Source organism: Artemia franciscana, chromosome 9, assembly GCF_032884065.1.
Source record: "Artemia franciscana chromosome 9, ASM3288406v1, whole genome shotgun sequence".
In the NCBI taxonomy this organism is placed as follows: Eukaryota; Metazoa; Arthropoda; class Branchiopoda; order Anostraca; family Artemiidae; genus Artemia; species Artemia franciscana.
This window is the reverse complement of record NC_088871.1, coordinates 12,169,958-12,193,830: the sequence shown is the minus strand read 5'-3', so window position 1 is coordinate 12,193,830 and position 23,873 is coordinate 12,169,958. Positions and strand designations below refer to the sequence as shown.

The window sequence follows — 23,873 nt, the reverse complement described above, 5'->3', positions numbered from 1 at the left end:
ATCGTACAGCGCCAATAGAGCCTTTTAAATTTATCAAACAGTTCGTGGTAACGAACTGTAGTAAGGAGCGACCCGGCTCAATAGTAACCAAAACTCTAAAAAATTGCATTTTGATATCAATAGCTACATCAAAAGAATCGCATTTCGATGCTGATTTTAAATATATAAGTTTCATCAAGTTTAATCTTACCCATCAAAAGTTACGAGTTTGAGAAAATTTGCCTTATTTAAGAGAATAGGGGGAAACACCCCCTAAAAGTCGTAAAATCTTAACAAAAAAAAACACCATCAGATTCAGCGTATCAGAGAACCCTACTATAGAAGTTCCAAGCTCCTATCTACAAAAATGTGGAATTTTGTATTTTTTGCCAGAAGACAAATCAGGGGTGCGTGTTTATTTGTTCGTTTGTTTTTGTTTTTTTTTTCTTTTTCCCAGGGGTCATCGTATCGACCAAGTGGTCCTAGAATGTCGCAAGAGGGCTCATTCTAACGGAAATGGAAAGTTCTAGTGCCCTTTTTAAGTGACCAAAAAAATTTGAGGGCATCTAGGCCCCCTCCCACGCTCATTTTTTTCCCAAAGTCAACGGATGAAAATTTTGTTATAGCCATTTTGATCAACATAGTCAAAAAACGTAACAACAATGTCTTTGGGGATGACTTACTCCCCCACATCCCCTGGGGGAGGGGCTGCAAGTTACAAACTTTGACCAGTGTTTATATATAGTAATGGTTATTGGGAAGTGTACAGACGTTTTCAGGGGGATTTTATTTTGTTTGGGGGTGGGGCTGAGGGGAGGGGGCTATGTTGGAGGATCTTTCCTTGGAAGAATCTGTCATGGGGGAAGAAAAATTCAATGAAAAGGGTGCAGGATTTTCTAGCATTACTATAAGAAAACAATGCAAAATAAACATGAAAACGTTTTTCAAATGAAAGGAAGGAGTACCATTTAAACTTAAAACGAACAGAGATTATTACGCATATGAGGAGTTCTAAAAATACTTTAGCATAAAGAGTGAGGTATTTAGGAGGAGATATATACCTCACTCTTTATGCTAAAGTATTTTTAGTAATTTCAACTATTTATTCCATGGCCTTTCTGATTCAGGGGTCATTCTTAAAGAATTGGGACAAAACTTACGATTCAGTGGAAAGAGCGAGGTATTAACGAGGGTACAAACCCCCTCGTATACATAATAAAAATATAAGATTATGAAAGTTTGTTACGTAAGTTAATTCTTAAGTTACGTATATTTTTTACTAATAAAAACGTTCGCTAAAAATTAAAAGTTCTAGTTGCCTTTTTAAGTAACCGAAAAATTGGAGGGCAACTAGGCCTCCTTCTCCACCCCTTATTTCTCAAAATCGTCTGATCAAAACTAAGAGAAAGCCATTTAGCTAAAAAAAAGAATTAATATACGAATTTCATTTTAATAATTTATGTGCGGAGAGCCAAAACCAAACATGCATTAATTCAAAAACGTTCAGAAATTAAATAAAACAAACTAATTTTTTTAGCTGAAAGTAAGGAGCGACATTAAAACTTAAAACGAACAGAAATTACTCCGTATATGAAATGGGTTGTCCCCTCCGCAATCCCTCGCTCTTTACGCTAAAGTTTGACTCTTTGCCACAATTCTACTTTTTAAAACAATTAAAAACTTTAACGTAAAGAGCGAGGGATTGCGGAGGGGACAATCCATTTCATATACGGAGTAATTTCTGTTCGTTTTAAGTTTTAATGTCGCTCCTTACTTTCAGCTAAAAAAATTAGTTTTTTCTATTTAATAGAGTTTAAAGCCAATAGTAAGTAAAGTTTTGCGTCTAACGTCCAATAGAGACAGATACATGTTTTTTTTTTCAAGATAAAGTTTATTCTTTCTTTGTTTTATTTAGATTTGAATTCTTCAAGAAATCTGAAGCTCACTCATCAATTTATTAGAATATTATCCCCCCCCCCTCCTTGGCGATATCCTTGATGTAGATAACCTACCGACAAGTAGATGTCAAATGTATTAAAACTTGTAAAACAGTCACAATCTGTCCGCCTTCAAGTTATTATATAGCTCCAGTTTTCTTGTCAACATGTCACGTTTGCTTGTGCTTAATTATTTCGTCACTTTTAGTCCTATGCCCTTTTTTTAGTGTCTATTGCTAAATCAATAATCCTGTTACCAAGGCCCAGCTCTCTTATAAGGAAAATGCTGGAATAATCAGCAAAACAGTTGTATGTCTCGGAGCTTAATTCAATATGAGTATCTCTCTCTGCAACTAGCAACAACTCATTTAGAAGCTTCAGTATTTTCTGTCAGCAGGAAAAGAGGTTAGGAAACTCAAAAGAGTGTAAATTGGCGCTAGTATTGAAAGTGAAACTCAGAAATGACATTTAGTGCTTGGCGATATTTCCCATTTTTAGCCAACCCTAAACTGCTGCAAACTTTCCTTTAGGGTCCTTTAAAACGTAGGGATGGATAAAAAATGGAATTCTGTCACCAGTAGACTCACCAGTTCTAATCTCAGAGACTAAACCCTGAAATAGGTTTATTACGATTCTTTTTAGATGCCAAAAATTATAACTCAAACAGTTGCAAGGGTGGACTGATGCAAACTGTGCAAACTGTTACAGCCAATGCAAGGGTGGGTGTTATGACTTTGTCCTAGGACTAATTCTTGGATAACAATAGCCGTCGGTATCAGGACTTACCTGTCGTTAATAAAACCTTACTAAAAAGGCGCAGAGCTCTAAACCTAATATAAAATCAAAATTCAATAAGATTTCGGCCGAGACTAAAAGTCTCTAATAAAACCTCCCGCTCTATATTGCACATATAGTATTTTGGCTCGTGATCGATGCGAAAATGCATCAAAGAAATAAACCAATTAAAGCACAGTTTTAACAAGGAAGCAGAGAACAATTTTATTTTCGTTTTGTAACGGCCGTAATGGCTAACTAACTTCTTATTTATTATGCTATCTCTTTCATTTTTTATATACTTATTTATCTTATTATATTTATTATTACATTATACATATTATTTATTATTGCAATTCAGAAGCACCAAATCGGAGGGAAAAGAGAGGCAGTAGAGGAGCAACTCCAGCCCTAGATTTTTAAATACCGCTATTGGTGTTTTCGTCAAAAAACAAAAATCCTTCCCCTCTAGATTAAGAAAAATATCTTTTTTGTATCTTCATTAAAAAAGAACAAGAGCTAAGAGCTCATATGGCACTTGTGACGAGGCAAGAAGAGCTAAGAGCCAAGAGATCATATGGTATGAGCTCAAGCAAAATTCTATGAATCAATGAATTGATTTAAAAGGAAAATAAGAGGCTTAATGCCGGTCAGGATTTAAAATAAGAGCTCTGAGTCACGATGTCCTTCTAAATATAAAAATTCATCAAGATCCGATCACCCACTCGTATGTTATAAATAACTAATTTTTTCTAATTTTTCCTCTCCCTTTAGCCCCCCAGATGGTCGAATCTGGAAAAACGACTTTATCAAGTCAATTTGTGCAGCTCCCTGACACGCCTACCAATTTTCCTCGTCCTAGCACGTCCAGAAGCACCAAACTCGCCAAATAACTGAACCCCTCCCCCCAGCTCCCCCAAAGAGAGCAAATCCAGTACGGTTCCGTCAATCACGTATCAAGGACACTTGCTTATTCTATCCACCAAGCTTCATCCCGATTCCTCCACTCCAAGTGTTTTCCAAGATTTTCCCCTCCAACTCCCCCCAATGTCAAAAGATCTGGTCGGGATTTGAAATAAGAGCTCTGAGACATGAATTTCTTCTAAATATCAAATTTCATTAAGATCCGATCACCTATTCGTAAAATAAAAATACCCCAATGTCACAGTATCTGATCGGAATTTAAAATTAGAGCTTTAAACCGCAAGACCCTTCTAAATATCAAATTTCATTAAGATCTGGTCACCCTTTCGTAGGCTACAAATACCTCAATTATCAAAATTACCCCCCTCCCCCAACTCCACCAAAGAGAGCAGATCCGGTCCGATTATGTCAGTCACGTGTCTTAGACAGTTTTTTATTCTTCCCATCCAGTTTCATCCTGATTTCACCGCTTTAAGTATTTTCTAAGATTTCTGGTTCCCCTCAACTGCCCCCCCCCAATTACGCTGGATCCGGTTGAGATTTAAAATATGAGATCTGAGTCACAAAGGTCCTTCTAAATATGAAGTTTCATGAAGATCCGATCACTCCTTCGTAAGTTAAAAATACGTCATTTTTTCTAATTTTTCAGAATTAACTCCCCCCCCCCAAATAGAGCGGATCCGTTCCAATTATGTAAATCACGTATCTAAGACTTCTACTTATTTTTCCCACCAAGTTTCATCCCGATCCCTCCACTCTGTGTTTTCCAAGTTTTAAGTTTCCCCCTCCCAACTCCCCCCATGTCACCAGATCCAGTCGGGATCTAAAATAAGAGCTCTGAGACACGATATCCTTCTAAATATCAAATTTCATTGAGATCCGATAACCCGTTCGTAAGTTAAAAATACCTCATTTTTTCTAATTTTTCAGAATTAGCCCCCCCCAAATACCCAAAAGAGAGCGGATCCGTTCCGGTTATGTCAATCATGTATCTAGGACTTGTGCTTATTTTTCGCACCAAGTTTCATCCCGATCCCTCCAAAGTGTTTTCCAAGATTTGAGGTTTCCCCCTCCCCCCCCCAATGTCACCAGATACGGTGAGGATTTAAAATAAGAGCTCTGAGACACGATATCCTTCTAAAAATCAAATTTCATTGAGATCCGATCATCTGTTCGTAAGTTAAAAATACCTCATTTTTTCTAATTTTTCAGAATTAACCCCCCCCCTCCAACTACCCCAAAGAGAGCAGATCCGTTCCAGTTATGTCAATCATGTATCTAGGACTTGTGCTTATTTTTCCCACCAAGTTTCATCCCGATCCCTCCACTCAAAGTGTTTTCCAAGATTTTAGGTTTCCCTTCCCAACTCCCCCCCCAATATCACCAGATCCGGTCGAGATTTAAAATAACAGCTCTGAGACACGATTTTTCTTCCAAACATCAAACTTCATTAAGATCTGATCAACCGTTCGTAAGTTAAAAATACTTCAATTTTTCTATTTTTTCCGAATGAACATCCCCCCCCCCAGATGGTCAAATCGGGAAAACCACCATTTCTAATTTAATCTGGCCCGGTCCCTGATACGCCTGCCAAATTTCATCGTCCTAGCTTACCTGGAAGTGCCTAAAGTAGCAAAACCGGGACGGACAGACCGACAGAATTTGCGATTGCTATATGTCACTTGGATAATACCAAGTGCCATAAAAATCAAAGAAAATACTTTTCAATGAATAGGCACTAGTTTTTCAATTATACAAATATAAATAAACTGAAGGAACATAGTAATAAAAACTTCGGCTTCTATCAAATGTGGCTTCAAGTGCTTTATCATAAATTTAATACGCAAGAATCTCTTCGTACATAGCAAAACTACCGTTCATTGGGTATATTTCCCTTAGCACTTATCCATCGCTTCCAATAAAATATTCGCGCATATGACGTAAAAGATTATCAATTTGTTAAATTTCAAAAAATATATTGGAACTGACTGCGGTAATTTACTTGCTTGCATAAACAAAGAGAGAAAAATGACAGCAGATTTTTTCTTATGATGTTTTAAAACATAAAAGATGGTCTGACAAGTTTCTGACCTCAACGTGAAGATGGAGGAACTTAGCAATAAAAGTCAGGGAATGTAGTTGTGTGTCTTTTGGCAAAAACACATCGAAGTTTCAGCCATTTTGGACGCACAATTTGTATTTGATCACAGCCTATATAGACACCAGTTGCGCAAACATTATTCGAAAGCAACACATAGCTATCGTCGCGACATTGCGTCAAAACCAGACACTCTCGCAGTTGGAAACCGGATCTTTCCGCGATGACTGGTCACAACAGAAATTTCTGTTTTCAGTCCCGGAATAGAGCCTAGATACTTCTGCGCTGATTGACTGTTGGAGTGCCGGAGGTTAACGCCTAGTCTAAAGATGTGTGTTGAAATCCTTCTATGAGCAAGACACGACTCCGCGCAACTGGTGTCTATATAAGCTTTGTATTTGATAGTCGTTTGAGCGAGTCTAAGTGAGTCTTTGGGTAAAAATAGAAAAAAATCCAGTATCGAGCAAAATAAATATTTGATTTTGAAAGGGAATACGCCCACTCAAATCCAAGGTGAGTTAGACTCTGTGTATGAGAATCTTCACCGTCATTTACCACAGTGAGATTCTGGGCAGCTGAAATTAAACGTGGCCGTAAGAGCTTGAGAGATGATGAACGTTTAGGACTTCCAACAACTGTACCTACCGACGAAAACATCGCTAGAGTTCACCAAATGGTGTTAAATAACCGCTAAATTAAAATGAGAGAGATAGCAGAGGCAAAGAAAATGTCCACAGAACGTGTTTGTCACAAACTAAATCAAGATCAAGGCATGAGAAAGCTGTCCGCGCGTTGGGTGCCACGTTTGCTAACGTTAGACCAAAAACATGTTCGAGTGAACATTTGCAATGCTGTGTAGGCGCAGTTTAGGCATAATAAATCCGAGTTTTGGCACCGACTAATTAATGTAGATGAAACTTGGATACACCATTATATGCCTAAAAAAATACAGTCAAAACAGAGGGCTGTTAACGGGGCCGGCACTGAAAAGAGCAAAAGCTGTTTTTTTTCGGTTGGGAAAGTGGTGGCGACTATTTTTTGGAACAGCCATGTATCCGAATTAATTTTCTTCAAAAAGGGAGAACCATTATAAGAGGGTACTACGCATCTTTACTTGACAAGCCCATGGCAGAAATGGTAGATAAACGGCCAAACTTGCAGAAAAAGAAAATCCTGTTTCCCCAAGACAGCGTCTTGACTCACACCTCAATAGTTGCCATGACATAAATCCATGAATTGCAGCTTGAGCTGCTTGACTATCCACCTTATTCCCCAAATCTAGCCCCAAGCGACTTCGTTCTGTTCCCTCGACTAAAAAATGCGCTCGGAGGACATTTTTGTCAAATGAGGAGGTAATCACCTTCGTGAACAATTATTTTGCAGAGAAGAACGCCGAGTAATATTCTGACAGATTAAAAAGATGGGACCATCGCTGGGAGAAGTGGATAGTCACAAGGAGACTATATAGAAAATAAAATAGATTTAAAGATAATAATTCTTGTACCTACATTAAGTCGGAAACTTTTCAGATCACCCTCATATCATAAATACTGAACGAAATTAACACTTTGAAGAAGAAAAAAAAAATATACATACAGAACCCCGAATTTATTGTCAGGAAAATTTGTGGACTCCCTCAAAAAATAAAATAAAAGACTTCTATCAAAATCCCCCCTTTCCCTCAAAGGGGAAAAATTGACAGGCATATAAGAACAAGGAAATCAAATAAAATGCATACGAAAATATGGAGAGACCATGTAGTTCTTGGTATCATTATGAGTAGTTATGGTACCAGAAACTACATACCCCCTCAAAAACCCCTCCTATCCCCCCCCCAAAAAAAGAGGAAAATCCCAGAAGTTCCTACAATTGTGCATTAATTTATTTGTTTTAAACAATTGACACAGCAATAAATTTAAATAATAAAACGAAAATACTTTATAATATATCCCCTGAAGGATCTTTGGCAGGAAAGACAAGGATAAAAGGAAAATGCTGATCGTTCAACAGTTAAGCGAATAAACGATTTTTAACAATACAAAAACAACAGAACACGACAAGACGACCAATGATTTTTTCTTTACAATTGTTACAGTAGGCAAGTAAACAGTAGTACATGTTGTATTATTATGATCACTGACAAATTTGCGAAGGCAAAAGGTGACTCCAAGTAATAAGGAATTATTTTCCTCTGCTAGATTAATGAGGAATGAGTTGACCGTACTAGCAGCTAGTTCTCCTAACTACCGTATCAGTTACCCAGGAGACAGTCTCGGCAATCCCGCCTTCGGTTTGGAGTTTCTTTTTGCTAAAACATGATCTTTTATGCTAAAAAATTGCTACCTTTTAGGAGCCATTGATGTAAACAGTGAAAAAGTTACTACTAAAATCCTGAATTAACCATGTGAATTTACCCACATTATATTGAACAAGCGACTTCTTAATTTGAATAATTTTTTTAATGGTTTTCCTTCAATGTTTCTGGAAAGTTTTTTTTCTAGACTGACAGGAGCATGCATTGAAGAAGACTAAGTCGCTTACACTGGGAATAGTTGGGAATAGTTACCTGGGTAGTATTATTACTAAAGATTGTGGTTGCAGTAACGATGCTGAAAGAAGAATAGTCAAGACCCAGGGTGTTTTTCCACAGTGGAAAAAAGTTTGGAAGAATAGGAAGATGGGTCTGTGAACCAAGATTAGAATATTGGAAGCTATAGTGACAACAGTGGTCAAGTATGGTTTTAAAACGTAGGCACTTCGAAAGACGGAGGAGGACTTGATAGATATTTTTCAGAGGAATTTTAAACGGATTCTTTTGGGTAGTCGTCTTACTGACCGTATTTCAAACAGTAAGCTGTAAGAGAATTGTGGTCCTATCCAGCTTTCTAAAACTATAACGAGAGAAAGGTTGATATGGCTAGGGAATGTTCTGCAGGCGAAGGATGACAGATTTCCAAAAGTCGTTCTTTTCCGCCAACATTATAGGGCCAAATAAAAAGTGGGTCGTCCCAAAATGGGGTGGGAAGAGGGTGCAAGAAAGGATATATATATATATATATATATATATATATATATATATATATATATATATATATATATATATATATATATACTCCATACCAAGAAATTTTTGCAGCGGGTGCAGATTAAAAAAAAAGAAACATAGATAAAATCAGCCAGAACTAGGCAAAAAAAGTATGGCACCAAAAATTTTAAGAAGGCCCAACTTTACTTTGAAGTTATAGTGCTCTTTGGGAATCAGCAGATTGTTAACATTTGAATTGTCGCAAAGGAGGGCGTTGTCAAATTTAAGATATTACTTCTGATTATTCGTTTTCATGATTCAATCTGACAACAGGGACGAAAATACGCTATCGCCCATATACTTCATAATTTTGAAACATTCAAAAGACAAATCTTAGAAAATCGCATTTTTAAGGTATAGACAAAACTTAAAATGGGTTCAGGGGGGTCAAAAAATATTTTTGATTTGATGTCCTTGGTAATTTAAGGTATCCAATTTGAACTCTTAAGAAATTTCAGAAAAATGATGGCCACAGCAAATAGTCTGCAAGTGCGTCCATTCTTCAGCCGAATCTTGTTGAAATGATTAATGACAAGTTTGACTTTGACAATGACAATGATAAAAAGTTATTTTGGTTTTTATTTTTAAGCGCATCTGTTATAGAAAAAAACCTTACAAAAAAGCATCAATGGAAAAAAAAAACCTGTCTTTATTATGTAAGGAGCTACCAATCTTGATTTTCTTTATACTTTGGGTTAGTCTTAAAAGTAGCTTCATATATCAAAATGAACCCAAGCAAAAAAGATGGTAATAAAAGGAAAATGGGACAAAAACAAAAAACCAAAACAATCTAGAGTTTTAATATATCGAACAAAGGGATGAGGCTAATATTAGAAAGAGAAAATTTAACCTGTTCGAGCTCCTCCCAAAATCCCCCTTCCCTATAAGCAGTCTGATCCAATTTCTGCCTAGTAAATGCTATGGAAAGCACAAAAATACAGACAATTTTAGATACAGGTATCATTTATCTGAGTATCCAATCCGAACCCCTGAAAATTTCGAATCAATGTTCACTGTCTATCCTCAGGTCTAAAAAAAAGCAATGAAAACGGAGACATAAAAATACAAGATAAAGAAGCTTCATTGGGCTTTACTTTAACATACTTTATGTCTGAAAAACAAAACAACAACAACAAAACAGACACCCATGAAATACATCTGGCGTTATATATAATTGAGCCACCTTCAGAACTTATCAGATTCCAAAACGCAACTAAAAACAGCAAACAATTATGCTGGCCGAAATTCAGAGCGCGTCTCTTGACTCAATACGAAGTAGCTTTCTCAGTGACTTCAGCTTCCCAAAAAATTAAAACCGCTACAAACTTTACTTCTTATAATTCAACGCAGTCATTACCTTACCAGTACTTGCGTACCACAATAGCCAAGCTACCACAATAAGCTTCAACATAAAAGATTTTCGGCATGATAACAATTAAAATAAATCACTTACATAATAATCTGGCACATAACTACTCTTCCAGTCAATTTTTACCCTTGCTAATAAATATTAATCCATGTTATACATATTAATCCATGTTATACATTACATACTTGCTAAGGCATGAGAGTCCAGTCAAACTTGTGAACGTTACACTTAAACTTCGATGATAAATAGAGCAACAAAATAAGCTTTCTGACTCATCGAACTTGAAATTCTAAAAAAAGAATTTCTATACTCTAAACGTGGATGATTAGTTGTAAGTTGTGAGAGCCAAGCAGTGAATTTTACGTGTGAATGGCCAACTGCCTGGTTAGTGATGTTTGGACAGACACGTGGTTAGACATGCAAGTTTATCTAGACGCACATGTGAATGCTGTTTAAAGATCTCTTTTTTATTATTTGAGCTGAACAATTTTGTTACAATGACTAGCGGCACGTCATCTAGAAATAGTGGCGCACAAATAGAGTGGCTAAACAAGAGCTAAACTTTGTTAAAAAAGGAATCTAAGTTCCCATACCTGCATTATTTGAGCAGAACGAATGTTTTTACGTTTTTTGCCAGATCTAATTTATTTTTTATACAACGTCATAACGATTCAACAGCAGCAAAAATAGAAATTTTTGCGTTTTTCGTCAGAATCCGTCCTTTTTTCTAGAGGCTCTTGCGTCATGACGGTTCAAAGACTGCGTTGATATATCTCGACTGATCAGCTGAAAAAATGTAAAAACAAAAGCTTGTCTTCTTCAAATTCCGTATTTTCTGTTTTCCCGTTAGCGTTTTAATGAACAGAATCAAATATTTGATATGAATTCCCAGCATTTCTGTTACATCGACTGTAAATGAGCCATTTTTTGTAGTAAAAAAAAACGAGGCTGCGTGAGCCACATTAAAAAAAAAAAAAAAAAAAAAAAAAAAAAAAAAAAAAAAAAAAAAAAAAAAAAAAAAAAAAAATCTTACGGGTAGTTCCATACAGATCTTGTGAACTCGTTGTCCATAATTGAAAAAATGGCCTCAACATCACCAGTATGTAGCCTCTCAGGGGGTTTTTCTAAGTGCCATCTCATAATTCGAGCAAATCCATGCTGAGGACCAAAATTCCAAGGTCCAAATTGGGCTAGAGAAAAAGGGAAATTGAAAGTCTAAAATAATGGCACAAGTAAGACTTTCATAATGCTGAATCAGGGAACTAATTTTTGCTCACACACACTCCTAGATCCAACATTTTAGTCACTATGTAGCTCAAACACAAAGCATGTCAATATTTTAACGATCTCCTATATATCTCACACAACTGACTGTTTTTACCTTTTTCTTATTCCCCCCTCCTGTTACAGATTTTTGCCGAAGCACCTGTTCAAAGATGATAGTCAAAGAAGGACGAGCCCCATCTGGTAAATGCAAAACAAAGAGTTCCAGGGGGGTAGGTTCATTTATTAGAAGAGAAAAATAAATACAAAAATTACCTGATATTTCGGTCACATGCATTGCTGATCACCCTTAGAAGCGAAAAACTGAAGTACAGAAATTGTTTCTGTAAAAAAATCTTTCTGTGAACTAGTTTCTGAAAAAAAACGCCATCTAGTGGAGGCAATTCAGCACTTTTATAATGTGATTATCTACTTATATAGATGCAAGGAAATTACGTTCAACCCGTTTTTATGGCACTTGGGATTAACCAAGGGACATATAGCGATTGCAAATTCTGTCGGTCTGTCGGTCCCGGTTTTGCTAGTTTAGGCACTTCCAGATAAGCTAGGACGATGAAATTTGGCAGGCGTATCAGGAACCAGACCAGATTAAATTAGAAATTGTCGTTTCCGCGATTCGACTATCTAGGGGGGGGGGAGTGGGGGGACGGTTAATTCAGAAAATTAGAAAAAAGGAGGTATTTTTAACTTACGAACGGGAGATCGGATCTTAATGAAATTTAATGTTTGGAAGGATATCGTGTCTCAGAGCTCTAATTTTAAATCCCGAGCGGATCAGGTAACATTAGGGGGAGTTGGGACGGGGAAACCTAAAATCTTGGAAAACGCTTAGAGTGGAGGGATCGGGATGAAACTTGGTGGAAAAATTAGCACAAGTCCTAGATACTTGATTGACATAACTGGAACGGATCCGATCCCAATTGGGGGAGTTGGGGGGAGGGTAAATTCTGAAAAATTAGAAAAAAAAGGTATTTTTAACTTACGAAGGAGTGATCGGATCTTATTGAAACTTGATGTTTCAAAGGATATAGTGTCTCAGAGCTCTTATATTAAATCCTGACCATATCCAATGACATTGGGGAAAGTTGCGGGGAGGGGAGGCTAAAATTTTGGAAAACATTTAGAGTGGAGGGATCGGGATGAAACTTGGTGGGAAAAATAAGCACAAGTCCTAGATACGTGATTGATATAACCGGAACGGGTCCAATACCTTTGGGGGAGTTGGAGGGAGGGTTAATTCTGAAAAATTAGAAAAATGAGTTATTTTTAACTTATGAAGGAGTGATCGGATCTTATTGAAATTTGATGTTTCGAAGCATATAGTGTCTCAGAACTCATATATTAAATCCCAACCATATCCAGTGACATTGGGGGAGTCTAAAATTTTGGAACACGCTTAGAGTGGAGGGATCGGGATGAAACTAGGTGGGAAAAATAAGCACACGTCCTAGATACGTGATTGACATAACCGGACCGGATCCGCTCTCTTTGAGGGAGTTGGGGGGGGGGGAGGGTTAATTATAAAACATTAAAAAAATGAGGTATTTTTGACCTACGAAGAAATGATCGGATCTTTATGAAATGTCATATTTAGAAGGAACCCGTAACTCAGATCTCTTATTTTAAATCCCGACCGGATCCAGTGTCATTGGGGGGGGGGCAGAAATCTAGGAAAACACTTAAAGCGGAGTGATCAGGTTGAAACTTGGTGGGAAGAATAAGGACAAGTCCGAGATAAGTGACTGACATAACCGGACCATATCCGCTCTCTTTGGTGGAGTTGGGGGAAGGGGAGTAATTCCGAAAAAGTAGAAAAAATGAGGTATTTGTAACTTACCAACGGGTGATCAGATCTTAATGAAATTTGATATTTAGAAGCATCTTGTGTTTTAGAACTCTCACTCTAAATCCCGACCGGATCCAGTGACATTGGGGAAAGTTGGAGGGGGAAGCCGGAAATCTTGGAAAACGCTTAGAGTGGAGAGATCGGATGAAACTTGATGGGAAGAATAAGCACAAGTTATAGACACGTGATTGACATAATTGGAACGGATCCGTTCTCTTTGGGGGAGCTGCAGGTTGTTAATTTGGAAAATTAAAAAAATTGAGGTATTTTTAACTTAGAACGGGTGACAGGATCTTGATGAAATTTAATATTTAGAAGGAACCCATGTCTCAGAGCTCTTATTTCAAATCCCGACCAGATCTGTTGACATTGGGGGCGTTGGTGGGGGAAACAAGAGATCTTGGAAGACGCTTATAAATGTCGTAGATTCATGATTGACGTAACCGGACTGATTGACTCCCCCTTTGGGGGAGTTAGGGGGGATGAGTGCTTTGGCGAATTTGGTGCTTCTGGACGTGCTAGGACAATGAAAATTGGTAGGTGTGTCAGGGAGCTGCGCAAATTGACTCGATAAAGCCGTTTTCTCTCATTTGACCATCTGGGGGGTTTTGAAGGGATTTTGACCACCTGGGGGCTGGGGGGCTGATTTGACCATCTGGGGGATCTTAATGGATTTTGACATTTAGAAGGACCTCGTGACTCAGAACTCTTATTTTTAATCCCGACAGGCATTAAGCCACTGATTTTCCTTTTAAATCAATATATTGATTCTTAGAACTTTGCTAGAGCTCGTGTCATATGAGCTCTTGGCTCTTCCGACCTCCTCATAAGTGCCATATGAGCTGTTAGCTCTTGTTTTTTCAATGGAAATACCAAAAAAAGGTATTTTGATTGAAAATCTAAAAAAAGGCATTTTTGAATGAAAACACCGAAAAAAGGCATTTTTCAAAATATAGGCGAAGTGGCAAAAGAGCATACCCCCTCGACCCTGCGCAACTGATGCCCCTATTTTCAACGATTGCTATTATTCATTATTAAACCAGTACCAATTCTATACTGTGACATAATGTTAGCTTACAACTAGATCTACGATACATGAGCAACAATTTGATTTTGATTCCTAACTTCAATTTAACGCTGAAGTTGTTAATCTGTAAGGATCTTAAAATAAATATTAGGTACACCAAATCGCAAAAGTTGCATACCCCTCATTACAACTCGAAAAGTTGCAAACCCCTCATCGCTGAAGATCATTGTAGCCTAATAGCCGATTATTACTAACAATTCCCCAACATGTCTTATCACTGGAACCAAATTGGTCTTACCATCAAATACACCGGAAAGAAAAAATAGGTACACCAACTAGCAAAAGTTGCGAACCCCTCATTGCCGAAGATGATTATGAACTAACAGCCGACTGTTGCTTAAAACTCCCCTCTATGTCTCACAATTGGTATCGATCTATTTTTGGTTTCAGCGTGTACCTTACTACTGAAGTTGTCAACCCGTCTAAATTTTCAAACTGGTATATTTCATGAGGGATTTTTTCTATCAAAAATGGATGATATGTAGTTTAATTAGCTCATCAAGAGCTATCGACTGCCCTCGAAAAAAGAATATATCTGTCTTAGTTCAAAAATTGACTCTTTTGCCGTAGGTCAAGTTTCGAACGTCATCACTTAGAAAGGAGCAAAGATTAAACTCTAATTTCTTTAGCAATGAGAGAAATTTTAAAGTTTAATAGGCACATCTGATACCATTTCTCTACCGCAATCCCAAGTGCGAAAAACCGAATGATAAACTCAGCTGAAATAACGAACAGAAATGGGTAAAACAATAGATGGCAGCACTTTCTGTCCCGCTTTTTTGTTTCTGTAAATTTTTCTATTTATCACTCAAAGAAGATATTTTGGCTGTGGTGCCAGGTGACTGCCGCATATATTTAACACATAGATTTTAGTCCATCTTCAATTTGAAACTGGTGCCTGCCTGCTTGCCTGCTAGAGCGGAGCTTTCCACTCGAAAGCAGAAACATGGTTTGATGAAACGAAAGCTTGACTGCATAACTTCAGATAGTTCTCTCTGACATAGGCTATGAAACTCCTATAAAACTCAAACATTACAGGCTCCGGCTCAAGGACAAGCAAAAACCATCCTTCTTGGCACCAGGCAAGAGTTCTATGAAGCATTCCAAAATGCAAAGTCATATTTATCAATCCGGCCTATGGTCCACACTTTCCTTAGAAACCGCAGAGGTTAGACCCTTACTACTTTCTAGGAATAAGCTGAAATTGGGGTGCTTGGAAAATAAAACCCTCGACAAAACCAAAGTGTTGCTCTCGCAACACAATTAGTCCTATTCTATTAGTATTAGTCCTATACTGTAGACTATTCGGGAAAGTGCCTCAGTTATCAAACACGTTTGGTCCTCAGTTTTATAGATTATGAGCAAGCGTTCGATTCTGTTGATAGAAGAGCTTTAGCAAAGGTTTTGTCTTTGTATGGTATGCCAGACCAACATTGCTGTTGTAAAGGTAGGAAATGAGGTCAGCAGCTGGTTTTGCATTAAACCAGGAGTTAAGCAGGATTGTGTATTATCACCCTTTATACGGATCATTTTGATTGATTTTGCCTTAAGAAGCACAGGAAATGCAATGTGAGACCACGGTATCAAATGGAGAGGAAAAACTCCTGGATTTAGATTATGTTGACGATTTCGTGAGTTCTGTGAGAGGTTTTGTGAATTTAGGGTGCTATAATAGGTTTAAAGTTTAAGGTTAAGAAGGCTAAGTCACTAAAGCTAGGAATAAGTGAAAGTGAAAAGGTGACGCTGGGTAACGAAAAGATCGATCAGGTGGGCAGAAAAAATGAGGTATTTTTAACTCACGAACGGGTGATCAGATCTTAATGCACGGGATGAAACTTGATGGGAAGAGTAAGCACAAGTTATAGATACGTGATTGACATAATTGGAACGGATCCGTTATCTTTGGAGGAGCTGGAGGGTGTTAATTTGGAAAAATTAGAAAAATTGAGGTATTTTTAACTTGAGAACAGGTGACCGGATCTTAATGAAATTTGATATTTAGAAGGAACTCATGTCTCAGGGCTCTCATTTCGAATCCCGGCCACATCTGTTGACATTGGGGGGAGTTGGAGGGGGAAACCGGAAATCTTGGAAAACGCTTAGAGTGGAGAAATCGGGATGAAACTTGGTGAGTAGAATAAGCAAATGTCGTAGATACGTGATTAACGTAACCTTACTGGATCCACTCTCTTTGGGGGAGTTAGGGGGTGGGGTTCAGTGCCTTGGCGATTTTGGTGCTTCTGGAAGTTCTAGGACGATGAAATTGGTAGGCGTGTCAGGGAGCTGCACAAATTGACTTGATAAAGTCGTTTTCCCCGATTCGACCATCTGGGGGGCTGAAGGGAGAGGAAAAATTAGAAAAAGTGAGGTATTTATAAAATACGTGTGGGTATTTTATAAAATTCTTAAAGAATTTTGATGTTTGGACCTTGTGACTCAGAGCTTTTATTTTAAATCTTGGCCGCCATTAAGCCTCTGATTTTCCTTTTAAATCAATCTATTGATTATTAGAATTTTGCTAGAGCTCATACCATATGAGCTCTTGGCTCTTCCGGTCTAGACACAAGTGCCATATGAGCTCTTAGCTCTTGTTGTTTAGACCAGGGCACATCATATCGAAGGATTTGTCGTAAAAACTTCGAAAAGGGCTCGTTCGATTAAAAATTGCAAGGGCTAGTGCCCTTTTTAATGCTCGAAAGTGATTAGAGTGCAGCTAACACCCCTCCCATGGCCAACATTTCCCCAAGCACATTCAATCTAAACTTCGAGATAGCCATTTTGTTGAACGTAGTTGAAAGGTCCGGAATTTTGTCTTTGAGGATGACCATCCCCCCGCCATAGCCCTCAGGGCAAGGGTTGTAAGTTATGCCCTGGGGGTATATAAGGTTTATGTAGAAAGATCGTATAAACTTCGGAGGCAGTCCATAAGATTTCTAATCAAAAGTTTTAGTGGCCTCTTTAAGATTCGGAATGATGGCAGGGTGGATGCCCCCCCCCCCCCCAAACACCTCGTATACTCCCGCAATGTATCTGATAGAAAATTCGAGATGGCTATTTGTTAACCTAGAAACTTTGAAAAATACTCCTTCGACTGGAAATTGTAAGCGCGACTACCCTTTTTAACATTCGAAAGTGATTGTAGGGCAACTAACCCCCCTCTCACGCCCACAATTTCTCTAAACACATCCGATCAAAATTTTGAGATAGCCATTTTGTTCAACGTAATTGAAAGTTCCAAAAGTTGTCTTTGAGGATGACCCCCACAGCCCTCAATGCAAGGGTTGTAAGTTATGCCCTGAGGGCATATGAAGTATATATAGATATAGAAAGAGTGGCCGTATAAACTTTGTAGGGGGCTCATTAGATTCGTAATCGGAAGCTTTAATACCCTTTTTTACATTCAGAGAGATCAGAGGGTAAATACCCCCCCCAAACCTCGTATTTTCATTAAATGTATCTAATAGAAATTTTGAAATAGCCATTTTTTGTTGTATAAACTCTAAAAAGGCTCATTCAATTGAAAATTGAAAGGCCTAGTGCCTTTTTTAATAGTCGAAAGTGATTGGAGAGCAATCAAACCCCTTTCCGAATCCACAATTTCCCCGAACACATCAAATCAAAATTTTGAAATAGGCATTTTGTTCAACTTAGTTGAGAATTCTGGAAACTATAATTTAAAGATGACTACCCCCTTACAGCCCTCAGGGCAAGGGTTTTATGTTATGCATTGGGGGCATATTAGTTTTATATAGAAAGGGTGATTGTCTAAACTTCGAAGGGGGCTTATTGGATTGATTATCAGTAGTTTTTGTAAACTTTTTGAGATTCAGAGTGATGGGAGGGTGGATACCCCCACCCCACATCTCGTATTTTCCTGAAATGGATCTGTAGAAATTTGAGATGGCCATTTTTTTGTCGTAGAAACTCTGAAAAGGCTTATTCTATTTAAAATTAAAGGACTGGTGTCCTCCTTAATAGTTGAAAGTGAACATCCAATCAAAATTTTTAGATCAACATAGTTGAAAGGTCTGGAAATCATGTCTTCGAGGGTAAAACCCTCCGAAGGCCCCTCACAGCAAGGGTTGTAAGTTATGCCTTGTGGACATATAAGGTATATATGGAAAGGATGATCGTATAAGCTTCGGAGGGAGCTCATTGGATGGGTAATCAGGCGTTCTAGTGCCCTTTTTAGATTCAGAGTAATAGGAGGGTGGATACCCCCACCACACCTCGTATTTTTCCGATATACTTCGGATAGAAATTTTGAGATTGCCATTTGTTTTCCTAGAAACTTCGAAAAAAGCTCATTCGATTGGAAACTGAAAGGGAAATGTAAGGGGAAATATTCGATTGGAAATATAGAGCATATATATAAAGGGTGGTCATATAAACTTCGGAGGGAGCTCATTGGATTGGTTTAAACAGAATTTCTAGTGTCTTTTTTAAGTTGGAGCTATCGGTGGGTGGATACCCTCCCCCAAAACCTAGTATTTTCCTGAAATGCATCTCATTAGAAATTTTAAAATGGCCATTTAATGTTGTAGAAACTTATAAAAGGCACACTCAATTGTAAATTAGAAGGGCCAATGCCCTTTTTAATAGTCGAAAGTGATTGGAAGGCAACGAGCCCCTCCTCCCATGTCCATCATTTCTCCAAAAACAACCAATCAAAATTTTGAGAGAGCCATTTTGTTCAACGTAATTGAAAAGTCCGGAAATTATGTCTTTGAGGATGGCAACCTCCCTACAGTCCTCAGGGCAAGGGTTATACCTTATGCCCTGGGGCCATATAAGGATAGAAAAAGGGTATCGTATAAAATTGAGAAGGGGCTCATTGGATTGGTGACCGGAAGTTCTAGGGTAATTTTTAAAATTGACAGTGATGGAAGGGTGAACACCCCCCCTCCCCATAAACCTTGTATTTTCCTGAATGCATTTGATAGAAATTTCGAGATGGTCATTTGTTGTCGTAGAAACTTCGAAAGGGCTCATTTGATCGGGTATTGATTGCGTATTTCTCCAAACACATCCAATGAAAATTTTGAGGCAGTCATTTTGTTCAACGTAATTGAAAGGCTCGGAAAATGTCTTTGAGGATGACAACCTCTACCCCCCCCACAGTCCTCAGGGCAAGGGATGCGTGTTATGCTGGGGGCATATAAGGTTTGTATAGAAAGGATGATCGTACACACTTCAGAGAGGGGTTCACTGGTTTGGTAATTAGAAGTTTTAGTGTCCTTTTTACGATTGAGAGTTATCAAAAGAAGGACCCCCCCCCCACACTTCGTATTTTCCCAAAAAAACATCTTATAGAAATTTTGAGATGGCCAATTCTTGTCGTAAAAACTTGAAAAAAGGCTCATTGACTGGAAATTGAAAGGACTGGTTCCTTTTTTATTAGTCAAAAGTGATTGGAGGGCATAAGGCCCACACTCCACGCCCATCAATTCCCAAAACATATCCAATCAATTTTTTTAGTGTAGCCAATTGAGCCATTCTGATTAGTGCAGTTGAAATGTCTGGAAATTATGACTCTGAGAACACCCCCCCCCCATAGCCTTCAGCGCAAGGGTTGTAAGTTATGCCCCGAGGGCATATAAGGTTTTTATGGAAAGGGTGGTCATTCAAACTCCAGATAGGGCTCATTAAATTGGAAATCAGATACTCTAGTTCTTTTTTTAAGAGTCAAAGTGATCGGGGGCAGCAGCCCCCTCCTTATGTCTTATTTTCCATAAAATCATCCGATAAACATTTTGAGATAGCCATTTGTTGAAAAATCGGCCAAAAATCATATAATAAGGCCTTTAGGGTGAACAGAATCCCTCAGAGTCTGGGGGTAAAGGTTGTAAGTTATGCCCCAGGGGCATATGAGGTTTTTACTGAAGGGATGGTCATATGAACTTTAGATGAGGCTTATTTAATTTGAACTGTATAGTTCTAGTTCCCTTTTAAGAGTCAAACCTGACGAAGAGCAACTAGCCCCCTCCCTGACATCCTTTTTTCTCAAAACACATTCAATTGAAATTGTGAGACAATCATTCTGTTACCAATAGTCCAAAAATAATATGGCGGTGATTTAAGGGTGGACGCACAATCCCCCAGAGGCCATAGGCAAGGGTTGTAAGTTATGCCCCGGGGCATATAAGGTTTTTTGGGAACGAATGGTCGTATGAGCTTTGGATCGGATGGAGCTCATTTGATTGCAAGTCCGAAGTTATATTGCCCTTTTTGATAGTCAAAAATGAGTGGAGGGCAATCAACCCCACCCAAACCTATCGTTCCCCAAAACATATCCGATCGAAATTTAAAAGAGATCTATTTTGTTCAGGGTTTTTGAAAGGTCCAGTAACTATGTCTTTGGGGATGTCAACCTGCCCAAAGTCCTCAGAGCAAAGGCTGTAAGTTAGGCAATTAGTATATGTATATATTATATACTACACACAGTATATATTATTGAGAAAGGTAAGCATGTTTGATTTTTATTTTCCAAGGAGACGAAGGGTATTCAGGTGAGCCTTTCAGAGAACGCTTTGAACTAAATCAAAACATGTTATGTGTATAAGGATTGTCAAAAGGGTATGACACTGGAATAAGTGAGTATATTAACTTGGAAAATTCAGGAAATGATTAGGGAGATGATAAGAAAGGTAATATTTGCATGCTACCAATACTACTGCAACTACCGCCACTGTTACTACCAGGCCAATATATTTACAGTATAGAGGGAAAATTCGAGCTAAAACAAAAGACGCTGAATGCATGCAAATTGTCAAAATAGCGTAACTCAAGAAATGATTTGGGTATTAAGTTGGAACTTTCAGAGAATGCTTAAAGGGGAATATCATCTCACCAAAAGGCAATATGTGCACATTACTGCTAATACTACTGTTACTGCTGTATTTACAACTGCTACTACTTCTATTGATTCTACTTGTAAGGCTAATAGCACTGAAAGGAAAATATGATAACATATATGTTATTAAAAGGACATGTCAGCAATGTCTAGCATCGGTTAATTGTATTAAGTTGAAACCTCTAGGACTTGATGAGTGGAATTTTCTGCTGATCAAAAGGCAATATGTTAGTACTATTACACGAATTATTACGTATCACATATCAATACATATCAATACTACTACTGTGACTACTATTACAACTATACCTAGGGATATGAAGGTGAAATTTTCAATGAATTCTGAAGGGGGGGGGGGGGGTGAACTGAATCACAACACGTAGTTCAGGTTGTTAAATGGATCTAACAGCAATATCTCAGGAACAGTATTGTGTGTGAAGTTAGAACTAACAGGGCTTGGTGTGAGGGATGTTGAACTAACCAAAAGAAAAACATTTGCATCCTAATACTTCTGCATCTACTCATACTACTACTACTGCCACTAAAGCTTAAGACTACTACAATTAATTGTACTGCTAATGCTACTTCTACAGCTATTAACGCTAAGGATATTAAAGAGCACTATACCCACACAGGTCGTTAAGCGGACGCATCAGAAATGCTTTAAAAACGGCTTCAGCGTGTGTTGAAGAGGATGTTGGAGAAACCAAAGATGCTATGCGCATGCTTCCACTAATGCTGCTACAGCTATTGCTACTGTGCAGTCTAAGGGTATTGAGGTAAAGCCTTTAAGGAACACTTAGGCAGATGTTGAATTAAACCACAACAAACTATGAGCATGTGTACTTTCAAAAAGTTGACAAAGCAATAGCTGAAGAACAAACTATGTTATTAAGTTAGACTTTTAATGGTAAGTTTTTTTTGGGGGGGATTTTGAACTAGCCAGAAGGCACTATGTGTATACTTTTAATACTACAACTAAAGCTACTTTAGCTAATGACGTCAAGGGTATTAAGGAGAAACTATTACAGAAAGTTTAAGAGGAGTTTCAATTAGACGAAAATACTGTGTGCATGCATGTTTTCAAAAGGGCATATAAGCAATATTAACAAGGCATTTTGCTAATGGTTGCCAGGAAGACACCTCCGCAATACATCGAGAACGACTGGGAGTATCAAGTTGGAACTTTTGGGGCTAAAACTATTACTACTTCTTATCTTATAATTTAAATAAATAAAAAGAGTTTTGAGTGTATCCAGGTTGTCAAAGAACACAGATAGAATCTTTTGGGAATGATATTGTTTCATATTTCAGGTAAACTTCAGGAGTTATGAAATTAAATTAAAAGGTACTGTTTGTGTCAGGATTGAAAATTGTGGAAAAGTTTCTGGAACATACAAATAATAACCCAAACTACGGATTCTTATAGGAAAAAACTGAAAAGATAGAAAATACAACTTTTTGCCATGAAGAAGACCATGACAAAAAGAAACGAACATAAATCAGTTTAAAAAACGTTTTCCATATAATAAATTTCCATATTCAAAGAAAAGTAGAGAGCTCCATTAAGCCAAAAATGAGCAGACAATAAAGTCAAATAATCTTACAAGCGTAAAACTACCCCAAATCACTATCAATATATAAATTAAACTCAAAACGAAGAGAAATTACAATAAATAGCCTAGTCAAACTCAAAACGAGCAAAATTTAGCATTTCTACGGCTGATAACCCCCATGCCTTCCCAAGACCAGGACGTAATTTGCGCTTTACTGAAAACAAAAACGTCTTAAATTTTTTTACTTTCATATTTAAAAAATATTCAGAGCTTTAAGGAATAAGTATCAGTATATGTCAGGTAAACTGACAATCCACGGTCATTCGTTTTTATTTCCAGTAAAACGCAAATTATGTTCTGGTCTTGAGAAGGCAGGGGGGTTGTCAGCCCTACTAGTGCTAATTCCCTTGCCCTTCCTTCATGACTAGAGCCCTGACAGTTTTTCAATTTCTCCATAGTTTTCATAATTACCGTATTATTCGCCCAACTTGTAAGTTTCTTCTTGTAATCATATAAAAAAATGCTGCCTTCAAAGGCAATGTGATATTTTCTAAAGGCTGGTTCTATTAAACGTACCGTAAGGACTTATTAAAAAAATAATGACTCTTCAAAATGAGCAATAGTGGCAAACAGTTTCTATATTATTAAAGTTTCTGTATATATTTTACCTACACAGACAAATAAAAACTTTAATAAAAACAAATAAATACTAAATAAAAATAATTTGTACAATTGAAAAGGTAATTCTATAAGGTGAATATATATACAAATAAATTCATATTTTTGTAGTTTTTCTTATTAAAAAAAGAACCCCATTTTTCAACTGCTTCTTTTTTCTTTTATCTAAAGAAAAAAAAACTTTTCACAGTTTTTACAATCGAATCGTTATTTCCCTTTACTCTCGCCCGTTCTAAGATATTTTCTATAATCATTTTCTATAGTATATTCTCAAATTGACAGGAAATTTTACTTTTACTTCTAAAGTTACTAATTATTTCTCAGGCTAGGTAAAAATGACAGAGATAAAAGTTTTCGGATATTTGGCAATTACCACCACATAACTTCAGATGATTTCTTGGCA

At 37.5% G+C, this 23,873-nt stretch overlaps 1 protein-coding gene across 1 annotated transcript in view; it reads right to left on the bottom strand.

Moving 5' to 3' along the window:
* The window catches only part of LOC136031005 (uncharacterized), a 62,397-nt gene extending 50,700 nt beyond the window's left edge, over positions 1–11,697 (bottom strand). The window contains exon 1 of the mRNA XM_065710168.1: positions 11,200–11,697. Coding sequence (XP_065566240.1) covers positions 11,200–11,306 — 107 coding nt within the window. The 5' untranslated portion in view covers positions 11,307–11,697. The remainder of the gene's footprint in view (positions 1–11,199) is intronic.
* Positions 11,698–23,873: the final 12,176 nt, after the last annotated feature.